Source organism: Mobula hypostoma, chromosome 30 (genome assembly GCF_963921235.1).
Source record: "Mobula hypostoma chromosome 30, sMobHyp1.1, whole genome shotgun sequence".
NCBI classification, from domain to species: domain Eukaryota; kingdom Metazoa; phylum Chordata; class Chondrichthyes; order Myliobatiformes; family Myliobatidae; genus Mobula; species Mobula hypostoma.
The window spans coordinates 5,669,051-5,681,460 of NC_086126.1; the positions used below are offsets into that span (position 1 = coordinate 5,669,051).

Sequence of the window (12,410 nt, forward strand, 5' to 3'; positions counted from 1 at the left end):
AGGTGTTGCTTCTTGAAGATGTGCCCATGACGTGGCTGAGTTAAGCTTACAACTTCCTGCAGCTTGTCTCGATCCTGTGCGGTGCCTTTCTCCCGCCCGTGGTCCCCAGCCATTCCGATTGGTGATACGGCCACTTAGAATGCTCCCTGCAGGACATCTGTAGACATTTGTGAGTGTCCTTGGTGACAGGCAAATCTCCTCGAACTCCGAATGAAATACAGCCTTTGTAGCTGCGTCGGTATGTTGGGCCCAGGATAGATCCCCAGACTTGTTGACGCCCAGGAACTTGAAATTGCTCACCTTCTCCGCTTCTGATAGGAATCAGCGATGAGGGTTAGTTTGTGTTCCCTCGTCTTACCCTTTCCTGAAGTCCGCAATCAATTCTTTGGTCTTTGATAGCTCTGTTTCGTCCTTAAGCAAGCTAATTGCTGGCTCTCAGCCTGGAGTTTGGAAGAATGTGGTGGGAAGCCCATTGAAATCTGTAGAATATTGAAAGGCATAGAGAGTGTACGTGGAAAGGATGTTTCCTATGGTGGGAATACCAGAAGTGGGCCCAGCCTCAGAAGAGAGGGACGTTTATTTAGAATCCAGATGAAGAGGAATTTCTTCAGTCAGAGCATGGTGAATTTGTGGAGTTAATTGCCACAGACAACAGTGGGGGCCAAATCATTAGGTATATTGAAACTTGGTTAGTAAATGTGTCAAAGGTTATGGGGAGAAGACAGGAGAATGGGGTTGAGAGGGTTAATAATTTGCCCATGATGGAATGGCAGGCCATATTCAATGGGCTAAATGGCCAATTCTGCTTCTATGACCTGTGGTCTAGTGTTGCTGCTTGTGTCTTTACAGAAGAGGTGGAGACAGCCGTCGGAGCCACCCTAACCCCGGCCGAAACGGAAGATGAGGAGCTTGCATCGTCGCTATCGAAGAAAGAGGTCTGTCACGGCTCTGGGATGCCGAGCTAGTTCCCCGCTCACCGCTGCCCTTTTCCCCGATCCATAGTTTGCACTGTGTCACAGGCGCTTTTCACCCATGGGAATTTCCTCCTCCTCTTCCCATCCAGCGCTCTGCCAATACCCAATCCTTTATCTTCAAGTTTAATTACCATTCAACCTTGCGTGATCATAGCCAAAAGAAACAGCGTTCCTCGGGGGCCAGGGTGCAAAGCACATTACCAACAGGACATAGCGCACATACGGTTACAATTTCAGACAAGCATAGAAAAAAGTCACAAAGAAAATAAAATATATAGCGCAAGTCCCTGAGTGGCATGAATGGTGTGACATGACAAGTTGACCTGGTCCAGCTTGTTCTTCCACCGAGCGAACAGCAGAGGGCGGTGTGGAGCGAACACCAGAGGGCAGTGCGGAGCGAGCACTAGAGGGCAGCACCGAGCCAGTGCCAGAGAGCTGCAAGGGGGTGTGGGCTGGCATCCCTCCAGAGACCTGACAAGCAACCGTCCCAGGGGTCGTGTTTAATGCCAAGAGAGCGCCGCACCATCAACATGCGTTAATGAGATAGCTGGTGGGATCTCCCTGTGCCCTGCGGGTGCCTTGTGTCCCCTACTGCAAAAGTAACCGGATTTCTGATGGTACTTAACAGCCAGCGAACTACTTCGGGATCTAAACCCAAACCTGCATCCCTTCAAATCGCAAGGGAATTGGATTAAGCATCACTGGCATATGTCATGAAATATGTTATTTTGTGGCAGCAGTACATTGCAATATATGATTTTAAGAAAGCACTATAAATTACAATAAGACATAATTTAAGTAATGCAAAAAAAAAAGAATAACGAGGCAGTGTACATGGGTCAGTTGTCCACTCATAATCTGATTGCAGTGGGGATAAATCTGTGCCTGAAACGTTGAGTGTGTGCTCTCAGGCTCCTGTGCCCCTTCCTTGATGGTAACAATGAGAAGAAGGCATGCCCTGGGTGATGGGGGTCCTTAATGACGGTGATGCTCCCAGCTATACCTTCAGGAGGGTGAAGAGTTTCAAATCTTCGGAAGGCAGGGAGAGGAATGTGGGGTTTAGGCTCATGGTGGCCCTGTTCAAAATGCTCACTAGTTTTGAGTGGATTGAACAGCTGCAGGGGAGAAAATAAGCCCTGGAGACGTTGCTAGAATTACACAGGGACCCCAGGTTACAGATGGCCACACAGTTTGATACACGCATCATCTAAAACCTTTGATTAGCTATCGCAGTCGGTGAGCCTGACAGAGACGCAGCTTTTAACAACAACTAAAAATATCCACATTTATATCGCCACCCGTCACATCCTCACACTGTGAAAAGAAATCTGCCTGGCTTCATCTCTGAGGTGAGGTCTTGAGATGAGTGCAAGTAGAAACAGGAGATTCTGCAGATGCTGGAAATCCAGACAGACACAGGGAAAATGCTGGAGGAACTCAGCAGGTCAGGCAGCATTTACGGAAAGGAATAAACAGTCAGCGTTTCAGGCCGAGACCCTTCAACTCCGACTGTTCATTCTTGTCCTTAGGTGCTGCCTGATCTGCTGAGTTTCTCTAATATTTTGTCTGTGTGTTACTTTGCGATCCAGTATGCTTACTCTATCCGCTACATCTTTCCGAGGTTGAACATCCAATTTTGGGGGCGGCGAGTACAGATTTCTTTTTTTCTTTTCCCCAGAAAAATCGGAAGCGCAGGAACAGGAAGAAGAAGAAGAAGGCAGGACGCAGCGTGGAGAACGGTGTGCAGAAGAAGCCGGAGAAAGCAGAGGTTGTGGACACTGACACGGAGGTGGAGGTGGAGTACGTGACCGAGGAGCCTGAAGTCTTCGACGCCAACTTCATCTATTTCAAGAGGATATTTGAGACCTTCAGGGTAAGTAATGGACTCGTCCAGACATAATGATGAAAGGAGATTATCTCTGTTTGTTGCATGTACAGCAAGACACGCAGTGAAGTGGTCCTTTGCGTCAATGATCAACGCAACCTGGGGCTGTGCTGGGGGCACCTCCGCCGCCAGCGTGCCATGCCTTCAATCCGTCCGCCTTTGGAAGGAAACCGGAGCTCCCGGAGGAGACCCACGTAGCCTCGAGGAGAATGTTTGGACGATTTAAATGCTTGGCTAGATGCATTGAAAAGGCAGGGTGTCGAGACAAGCAGCGAGGGGCAGGCCTGTTCTGCTCCACGATGTTTCCCTCGGCTCCGCAAAGAGGCTGCGGCCTGCTCCGGGGCTCCGTGTCTGAGGGATCTGTGACGTTTACTTGGCTCTGCACTGGACTGTGGACTGCTCTGGGCCCCATGTTTGAGGGCTGTGCAACGTTTACTCGGCTCTGCGCTGAACTGAGGCCGTAGCTTGCGCTGGCTGTTCTGGGCTTCGTGTCCATTCTTTCGTTCTGAATGCTGCTTGCTTGCTTTTATTGTTTGTGTGATTTGTTTTTTTTTTCTCTCCCTCTGCCCATTGGGTGTTTGGTGTTTTTTTTAATGGGGTCTTTTTGGGTTCCTTTGTTTCGTGGCTGCCTGTAAGGAGATGAAGCTGAAGGTTGTATAATGTATGGATATTTTGATTATAAATATACTTTGAACGTACAGACAGTGATGAGAATTGAACCGGGGTCACAGACGCTTTAAAGTGTTCTGCTAACTGCTCTACTCTCGTGCCGCCCCTTAACCTTACAAACCCAAGCCTGCTATCCTTGATTGATCTTTGCTTTTTTTGAGTGAAAGTTTACACTGCCCCTTAGAGCAGATTCCAGTAATTTTCTCATCACTGAACTTCAGTTAATTAGCCTGCAATTACTTTGTGTATCCTTCTCTTTCTGGTTAAACTGTGGGGCAACGTTAGCAATCTCGTTCTCCAGCAGGGAGTTCTGAGCATGGGGAGGACTGACAAATTACAGTTGAGACTTTTCACAATTTCCTGCTTCCGTTTTTGAAGGCTTGGCATGTATTTTTTTTTTGGGACAACCGGAGCCTTCGTTTCAAGTGGACTGGAATATAAAAGCAAGGATGGGGTAATACTGAGGGCTTATGAGCATTGGACTGACCATATTTGGAGTATTGTGAGCGGCTTTGGGCTCCTTGCCTAAGAAAGGATGTGCTGGCGTTAGTGAGAGTCCGTAGTGTTGTGTCGAACCAGCTAAAAGGCAAATCAAAAACGCCCAAATACTAATCTCTCCTCCCTACGCCATGTCCCTCCATCTTCCTCACATCCGCATGCCTATCCAAACGTTTCTTAAAAGCTGCTACCACCGTACTAGTGCATTACAGGCACCCACCACTCTCTGAGTAAAAAAAGCTTGCCCCTCACATCCCCCTTGAACCTACCCCCTCTCACCTTCAATGCATGCCCCCTGGTATTAGACAGTCCAACCCAGTGAAACAGGTACTCCCTGTCCACTCTGATCTATGCGTCTGGTAATATTGAACTTCTCATCAGATTCCCCCTCAGCTTCTGCCGCTCCAGAGAAAAGAACCCGAGTTTATCCAACCTCTCATGGTAGCACACGCCCTCTAAACCAGGCAGCATCCTGGTAAACCTCTTTTACACCCTTCCCCCGCAAAGCCTCAACATCCTTCCTAGAGTGGGGCAGCCAAAGGTGTATGCAAAGAAACTGGGAATGGCAAGTTACCATGAGGAGGGTTTGCTAGCTGTTGAATCTATACTTGCTGGAGTTTAGAAGAATGGTGGGGGGGGTAGTTCTCATTGAAACCTGTCAAATATTGAAAGGCCCAGGATGTGAAAGGACATTTCTTATAGTGGAGGGGAAGTCTAGTATCAGAGGGGCACATCCTCAATGGACAGGCATCCTTTTCGAACAAAGATGAGGAGTTTCGTTAGCCAGAGGGTAGTGAATTCGTTGTCACAAACAGCTGTGCAGGCCAGGTCATTGGGGAGCTTCAAACAACACACACACACAATGCTGGAGGAACTCAGCAGGCCAGGCAGCATCTGTGGGGGAAAGAAAGTACAGTCGACATTTCGGGCCGAGACCCTTCGGCAGGACTGGAGGAAAAATAGTTGAGTAGGTTTAAAAGGTGGGGGAGGGGGGAGAGAAACAAGGTGACAGGTGAAACGGGGCTGGGGGGGATAGGGGATATGAATTAAAGAGCTGTGAAGTTGATGAAAGATGAGAGAGATACGGGGCTGGAGAAGGAGGAATCTGATGGGAGGGAACAGAAGGCCATGGAAGAAGGGGAAGGGTGGAGGAGTGCCTGTCGGAGGCGGTGGGTGGGCAAGGAAATGAGGGTAAAAGGGAATGGGGAATGGTGAAGGAGATTTGGGGGAAGGGGGTCGCCATTACTGGAAGTTTGAGAAATCGATGTTCATGCCATCAGGTTGGAGGCTACCCAGACGGAATGTAAGGTGTTGTTCCTCCAAGCTGAGTGTGACCTCATGGCGACTGAGAATATTTAAAGTGGAGGTTGATAAGGGCATCGAAAGTTACAGGGAGAAGGCGGGTTGATGAGGTTGAGTGGGAAGATAGATCAGCCATGATGCGATGGCGGAGCAGACTTAATCGGCCAAAGGCAGGTTTCTGTGCAACGTGCGCAAAATGCTGGAAGGACTCAGCAGGTCAGGCAGCATCCGTGGAGGGGAATAAACGGTCGACGTTCGGGCCGAGACCCTTCATCAGGACTGCAAAGGAAGGGAGAAGAAGCCAGAATACGGTGGTGGGAGGGTGAGGCGGAGCCGTGCCACATGGCAGGTGATAGGTGAGGGGGAAGGTGGGTAGGTGAGGGAGGGTGGATGAAGGAAGAAGCTGGGAAGAAGGATAGGTGGACGAGGTGGAGTGGACCGTGGACTTGAGCCTTCTGGATGGTGGACAGGCTTTGGGGATTAGGAGGTGAGTTGCTCACCGTAGGATTCCCCGCCTCTGACCTGTTGTTGTATGATAAAGGACGATGGCGTAGCAGTCAGCACAGTGCCATTTGGTGTCAATTCCCGCCACTGTCTGTAAGGAGTTTGTACGTTCTCCCCCGTGACCGTGGATTTCCTCTGGGTGCTTCGGTTTCCTCCCACGTTCCAAAGATGCGCGGGTTGGGGTTACTGGGTTGTGGGCATGCCCCTACCATCGTACTGGATGGCGCATTCCACGCATCCACCTCTGAGTTCATGCCGGAAGCATGGCGACACAGCGGGCTGTCTCCAGCTCATCCTCCGGTTGGTGGCCGGTGACGCAAACGACACATTTCACGAAGTTTCGATGTGGACATTACAAACAAAGCCAATCTTTATATGGTTATTCCAATTGGGTCTCTGATCGCTGGTAATTCTCCAGGATATTGAGAGTGGGGCATTCACTGATGGAAATGCCATAAATGTCAGGGGATGAGAGCTGTATTTTCTCATTGGAAATCGTCACTGCCTGAATGTTTTTGTTAGTGTTTAGTCCAGTGATCCTCCTCGTAACATAATCAATTCAGTTCAAGTGTAATTGTCATTCAACCGCATATGAATACCCATTAATACGGCCAAACGAGACAGTGTTCCTCCAGGGCCAAGGTACAAAACACAATACTAACAGTCACACACAGCACAAAGCACACACAACACACACAAGATTGCAAGCACATAAAGATTCAGTGAGATGTATAAAATGTAAATAGTGGGATAGTGTTTATGGGTTCATTGTCCATTCAGAAAACTGATGACAGAGGGGAAGGAGCCGTTCCTAAAACATTGGGTGTGTGTCTTCAGGCCCCAGCATTCTGGATGTCGGGGGTCCTTAATGACGGGTGCCACTTGCTTTTTTTTTGAGGCAATGCCTTTTGAAGGTGTTCTTGATGCTGGGGAGGCTCGTGCAACTTTCTGCAGCTTTTTCTGATCCTATGTCATGGCCCCCCCCCATACCGGATGGGTGACGCAGGCTGTTAGAATGCTCTCCGCGGTCTACCTGTATAAGTTGGCGAGTGTCTTTGATACTGAACCTCCTCAAGCTCCTAGTGAAACCTAGCTGCTGTCGTGGCTCCTTTGTAATTGCACCGGTATGCTTTGGCCCAGATCGGTCCTCAGAGACGCGGACACCCAGGAACCCTTGAGCAGTCGAGCATTGAGATTCTAGTCCTGCTCGTCCTTCAGCCGTGTTCCTCTATGAGCTGCACTCGGGGCTCTGCTCAAAGTGCATTTACTCTTGACGTATGTGCTTGTAACCCCCAGGTTCAGCTAGCAGCGTAATCTAGGGGAAGACCGTCTCCAGCCCGGCCAATCTTGTTTGCGTGGATGCTGCATGATGTGTTCCCCTGTTACAAATCAGTACACCGAAATAACAAACGGTACACAATATGCGATTAAACGATTGAGCTTTATAATTCTTAATTTGACTATAGGTTAGTAAAGAAACAAGAAAGAAAAAAGGGCCTATTCTTGTGAAAGGGTCTAATGTGCAACGTTGGAGCTCACATTTTTCCTGTCTGCTCGTTCTCCCATCGATTTTCCCCTCGGCCGTCGACTTCCGACCCCGGTCCACATCCACTCTGTCCTGCAGACTACGGATTCCCCCTTCTGGCATCTTCTCTCTCCACCTTCCGCCGAGCAAAAGCCCGCGAAACCTGTGCTTGGGCGTCATAACCCAGCCACTGCTGCTGCAGAGAAACCATTGCACTAGCATGAAACATTACAGCGTGTTACATGTCCTGAACCCACCTGGACTTCACTGTCACTCAGCAGTACTTTCACGGGTCAGTTCAAATCCCACTGGAGCAGGGCAGGGGATCCCATCCTTTTTTTAATGCAATGGACCCCTACCATTAACCAAGGGGTCAGTGGATCCCAGGTGGGGTGGGGGGGGGCCCTGCACTAGGGGCTTAAGAATGAAACGCACAGCGTTCACTGGAGGAACTCGGCGGGTAAGGGAATAAAGAGTCCACGTTCCGGCCCATTACCCTCCATCGGGAAGCAGGGACTGATCCTTTGGCGATGCTCCATTGGCGCAGGTGATGTGTGATTGCAATATTGAATCGTGTCCTCTCCCAGATGGAATGAAAACGTCCTGTCCTTTCCGAAATGATCTTTTTTGTTACAGTGCACTTCAAAGTTCAAATTTAAAAGTAACAAATTTAAAAGTAAATTTATTCTCAAAATACGAATACTATATATTAAATTGAGATTTGTTTTCTTACAGATACTGTATGTACAGGAAAAAGTACTATATTGGAATAGACAGTTTCATTGCTTGGCACGGACTAGATGGGCTGAAGGGCCTGTTTCTGTACTATGACTATATAGTACTGAGCAAAAGTCTTAGGCACATCTGTAGCGCTCAGGTGCCTAAAACTTTTGCGTTTGGTTAAAATAGGAAGGTGGTTGCGAAGCAGAAATCAGAGCACTTGGCTTTGCATTAGCTCAGGAGTGTTAAGTGTTACTGTGCAAATGTGGATGTATACATTTCTGAGTCTTTTGCACTGACTGTACATAATGACTTGACAAACAGCTGATGTGTCGATTGAGCAAGAATAGCTAACACTGAGAACTTGAGTTGCAAAGATTTTAAAGCGTTCCCTGCTCACCCTCGCCCTGTGCTCGCTGTTCTGGACTCTCCTACCGCAGGGAAGTGACTTTTACCATCCACCCCTCGTAATTTTAAACACTTCGACAAGATCATGCCTCGTGCTTTTACACTCTATATCCCGTCTAGCCAACCTCTCGCTATAACTTATGGCTTCTAGTCCTGGCAACATCTCGTAAATCTTCTCTTCCCCTCTTTCCTGTTTAATCACGGCTGGATCCAGTGATAATGGTCCAGGGGCTATTCAGACGTCACGAATGGGGCAAAAGAAACTTGGTAGTTATGGCTCTTTTATTCAGTGCTACAAGAATGAAGAACAAGAAACAAATAAAGCAAGGCAAGGAAAAAGAAGTGGTGGTCGTTTCGTACTTACTCCCTGTTACACTGCTGGTGTTGAGGGCAGCAATGTGGTTGTTCTCTGTTGGTGTTCAGGGCTTCCTTCATCGCGTCAGTAGCTTCCTCTCTGTTTCACTGCTGTCAGTCATGCAAGTCCCAGGTGGAGACTCTACGATACCATTACACTCAGATGAAGAAGGATTCTTCATTGCTGTATCCGTAACAGACTTGTTTTACCAGTCAGGGTTGTCGGCCTGGGGCTGAACCCCCCCCCGAACCTGGATGACTGGTGGACCCCTCTTAGTCTGACCTCTACCCTTTGACCCTGTCTGGCATGGGTGACCTGACCAAGAGCCTAAGCACAAAGCCTTGACTCCAGCCAACGTAGCTCTCCGGGTCACTGAGGCCCGCAAGCCTCCAAACCCTACGACAAGGCTGTGGTCCTCTTGGAGGGTCTCGTACCGAGGCTCGAGGTAAAGCACATTCCTATCAACCTGCAGAAAAACTTAGAATCTGCCAGAAAATGAAGCTGTCATGCAATTAGTAGAACATCTAAACAGTTACATCCAAATGGGTTATTATATATTTAAAGAAAACTAGGGAATCTATAAGAAAAAATAATTCTACACCGTAATCCAAAACCATATCTTTCCTATAAAAGGGTGACCAAAACTATGCACGTACTCTTTGCCAGCAGCATGTGCAACTGCGATTTAATGCTTTGTGACCTTCATTTTCCCCCTCTTCCAGCTGACTGACGATGTGAAGAAAGACAAGGATAAGGAACCGGACCGAACTGATAAGCAGGAGTCGACAGTGGTGATGAAGAAGAAGGGCTTCGAGACAGAGCAGAAAGGGAGCAGCGATGAGGAGGAAGAAGGGGACAGCGACGATGATGTGGTAAGTGTGTGAGTGTGGGAAATTCACCCTCCCACAGAACTCCTCTTCCTCCATCCATCTCGGCCTCTCAGTAGTCGATCGACTTGAGCTCCACAGCTGTCTGTAGCGATAAATTCCACGTCTCGGTCCTCAGACTCGTTGAAGCGGGAACGGTGAACTGACTCTGCCCCTTCTGTCCGTTAGGTGAAGAAGGACGAGCTCCCCAAGCTGTCGAAGAAGAAACTGAGACGGCTGAATCGTTTGAGCGTGGCTGAGCTAAAGCAGGTACACGGCATTTCCTGGAGTGTGTGCGAGAGGGGCGTGGATCCGTGTTGAGTGGGTGGGTGGGGTCTCTGCGATTTGCCACCTCTCGCTCGCGCGCTCTCCTCTCTTGGCTGCCCAGCGTCAATGCTATACATCTGAACTGCCATCCACTTTGATAATTGTGCTATCAGCCATGATGGAATGGCAGAGCAGGCTCGATGGGCTGAATAGCCTCCATCTACTCCAGTGGGTGGGATTGCTTGCTCTCTCGCTCTCTGTCTCAGCCTGCCCTAAGGCTGACTGACACCACTACCCAACCTCAACACTATGCATTTGAACAGCCCCACAGCAGTGTAGGGGTTAGCCCAACGCTGCTACAGCTAGGGAGCATCGGAGTTCAGAGTTCAATTCTGACATCTGTAACGAGTTTATACGCCCTCTCTGTGACTGTGTGAGTTTCCTCCGGGTGCTCCGGTTTCCTCCCACAGTCCAAAGGCTTGGTGGTTAATAGGTTAATTGCTCATTGTAAACTGTCCTGTGGTTAGTCTGGGGTTAAATCAGGGTTTGTGGGGGGGGGGGTTCTGTGGCGTGAATAGATGGGCCTTTTCGCACTGTTTCTCTCAGTAAATAATCGGGTGGTGGAGTGGATTCGGTGGCTAAGTGGCCTAATTCTTTCCATGTTTTGTGGTCTCAATCGGAGTAGCGGGGAGAGTAAAATCTTCCCACCTGTGTCATTTGTCTTTGGGCCAATTTGATGATACAAGCAGGCCTGGTTATTTGATACATAACGAGCTCGAGAAGCTGAACAAAAACACAACGCAGTGACCGACAGGTCGTAAATGCGAGGTTCTGCAGCTGCTGGGAGTCTGGAGCAACAGGGCACAAAACGCTGCAGAAGTTCGGCAGGTCAGGCAGCATCTACAGGGAGGAATAAAGAGCTGTCGTTTCAGGCCGAGACCCTTCGTCGGGACCGGAAAGGAAAGGGGGAGGGAGAAGCAACTGTCTTCTCCTCCCCGATTCCTCCTTCCCCCTCACCTATCACCTTCCAGCTTCAATTCCTTCCCCTCCTCCCACCACCTTCCTTTCCAGTCCTGATCAGGGGTCTCACATGCCAAAGGCGTATGGGTTAGGTTTAATAAGTTGTGGATGTGCTATGTTGGAGCTGGAAGTGTTGGCAACACTTGCGAGCTGCCCCCAGCACAGTCTTGGACTGTGTTGGTCGTTGATGCGCTGTACGTGTGACAAGTAAAAGCTAATCTTCCCGGCTGTTTAATCTGACCCTTTGCCCCGCAGCTGGTGGCCAGACCGGACGTGGTGGAGATGCACGATGTGACGGCGCATGACCCGAAGCTGCTGGTCCACCTGAAGGCGACCCGCAACTCGGTGCCCGTGCCCCGGCACTGGTGCTTCAAGCGAAAGTACCTGCAGGGCAAGCGGGGTATCGAGAAGCCCCCGTTCGAGCTGCCCGAGTTCATCCGGCGCACTGGCATCCAGGAGATGAGGGAAGCTTTGCAGGAGAAGGTAGAGTGTCTGTCCGCACCTCTGTCTCAAAGTAGGTCACCACATACAACCCTGAGATTCATGTTCCTGTGGGCATACTCAGCAAATCTATAGAATAGTGACTATAACAGGATCAGTGAAAGATCAACCAGAGTGCAGAAGACAACACACTGTGCAAATGCAATAAATGGCAATAAGTAACGAGAACAGGAGATAAAGAGTCCTTAAAGTGAGATCATTGGTTGTGCGAACGTCTCAATGAATGGGCAAGTGAGTTTAGTTGTCCCCTTTTGTTCAAGAGCGTGATGGTTGAGGAGTAGTAACTGTTCCTGAACCTGGTGGTGCGAGTCCTGAAGCTCTTGTACCTTCTACCTGATGGAACCAGCGAGGAAAGAGCAGTGCTTGGATGATGTATGCTACTTTCCGACGAGAGCGTTTCATATAGACGTGCTCTATGGTTGGGAGGGCTTTACCCATGATGTACTGGGCCAAATCCACTACCTTATTGTAGGATTTTCCATTCAAAGGCATTGGTGTTCCCATACCAGGCCATGATGTGGCCAGTCAATACACTCTCCACTACACATCTATAGAAGTTTATCGAAGCTTTAGATGTCATGCGAATCTCTGCAGACTCCCAAGAAAATAGAGGCGCTGTCGTGTAAATCTTTTGTGCCCTCTTTCCAGTTTAACTATTTTTTTCTATGACAGGGTGCCCAAAACTGTAAATAGTATTCCAAGTGTGGCCTCACATCACCAACAACTTGTACAACCCACGTAGGCCATTCTCTGACGAAGGCCAGCATGCAAACATCTTTTTTTCCCTCCACCCAGCACATTTGGTGCTTGCTTGTGCCTTCTCTCTCAAGTCTGAAGATTTGCACAAGTCAACAAGCTCACGTGCAGCAGTGTCGCAGAGCGTCAGGTCCACAACGTTCACAAGAAAAACGTAAAT

The 12,410-nt window shown here is 49.1% G+C and overlaps 1 protein-coding gene across 2 annotated transcripts in view; it reads left to right on the forward strand.

The window, feature by feature from the left end:
- sf3b2 (splicing factor 3b, subunit 2) overlaps positions 1-12,410 on the forward strand; it is an 80,585-nt gene that overhangs the window by 40,165 nt on the left and 28,010 nt on the right. For both annotated transcript variants that reach the window (XM_063036661.1, XM_063036662.1), the window contains 5 exons: positions 850-935; positions 2,653-2,847; positions 9,563-9,712; positions 9,896-9,976; positions 11,249-11,476. In XM_063036661.1, the coding sequence (XP_062892731.1) occupies positions 850-935; positions 2,653-2,847; positions 9,563-9,712; positions 9,896-9,976; positions 11,249-11,476 (740 nt within the window). The remainder of the gene's footprint in view (positions 1-849; positions 936-2,652; positions 2,848-9,562; positions 9,713-9,895; positions 9,977-11,248; positions 11,477-12,410) is intronic.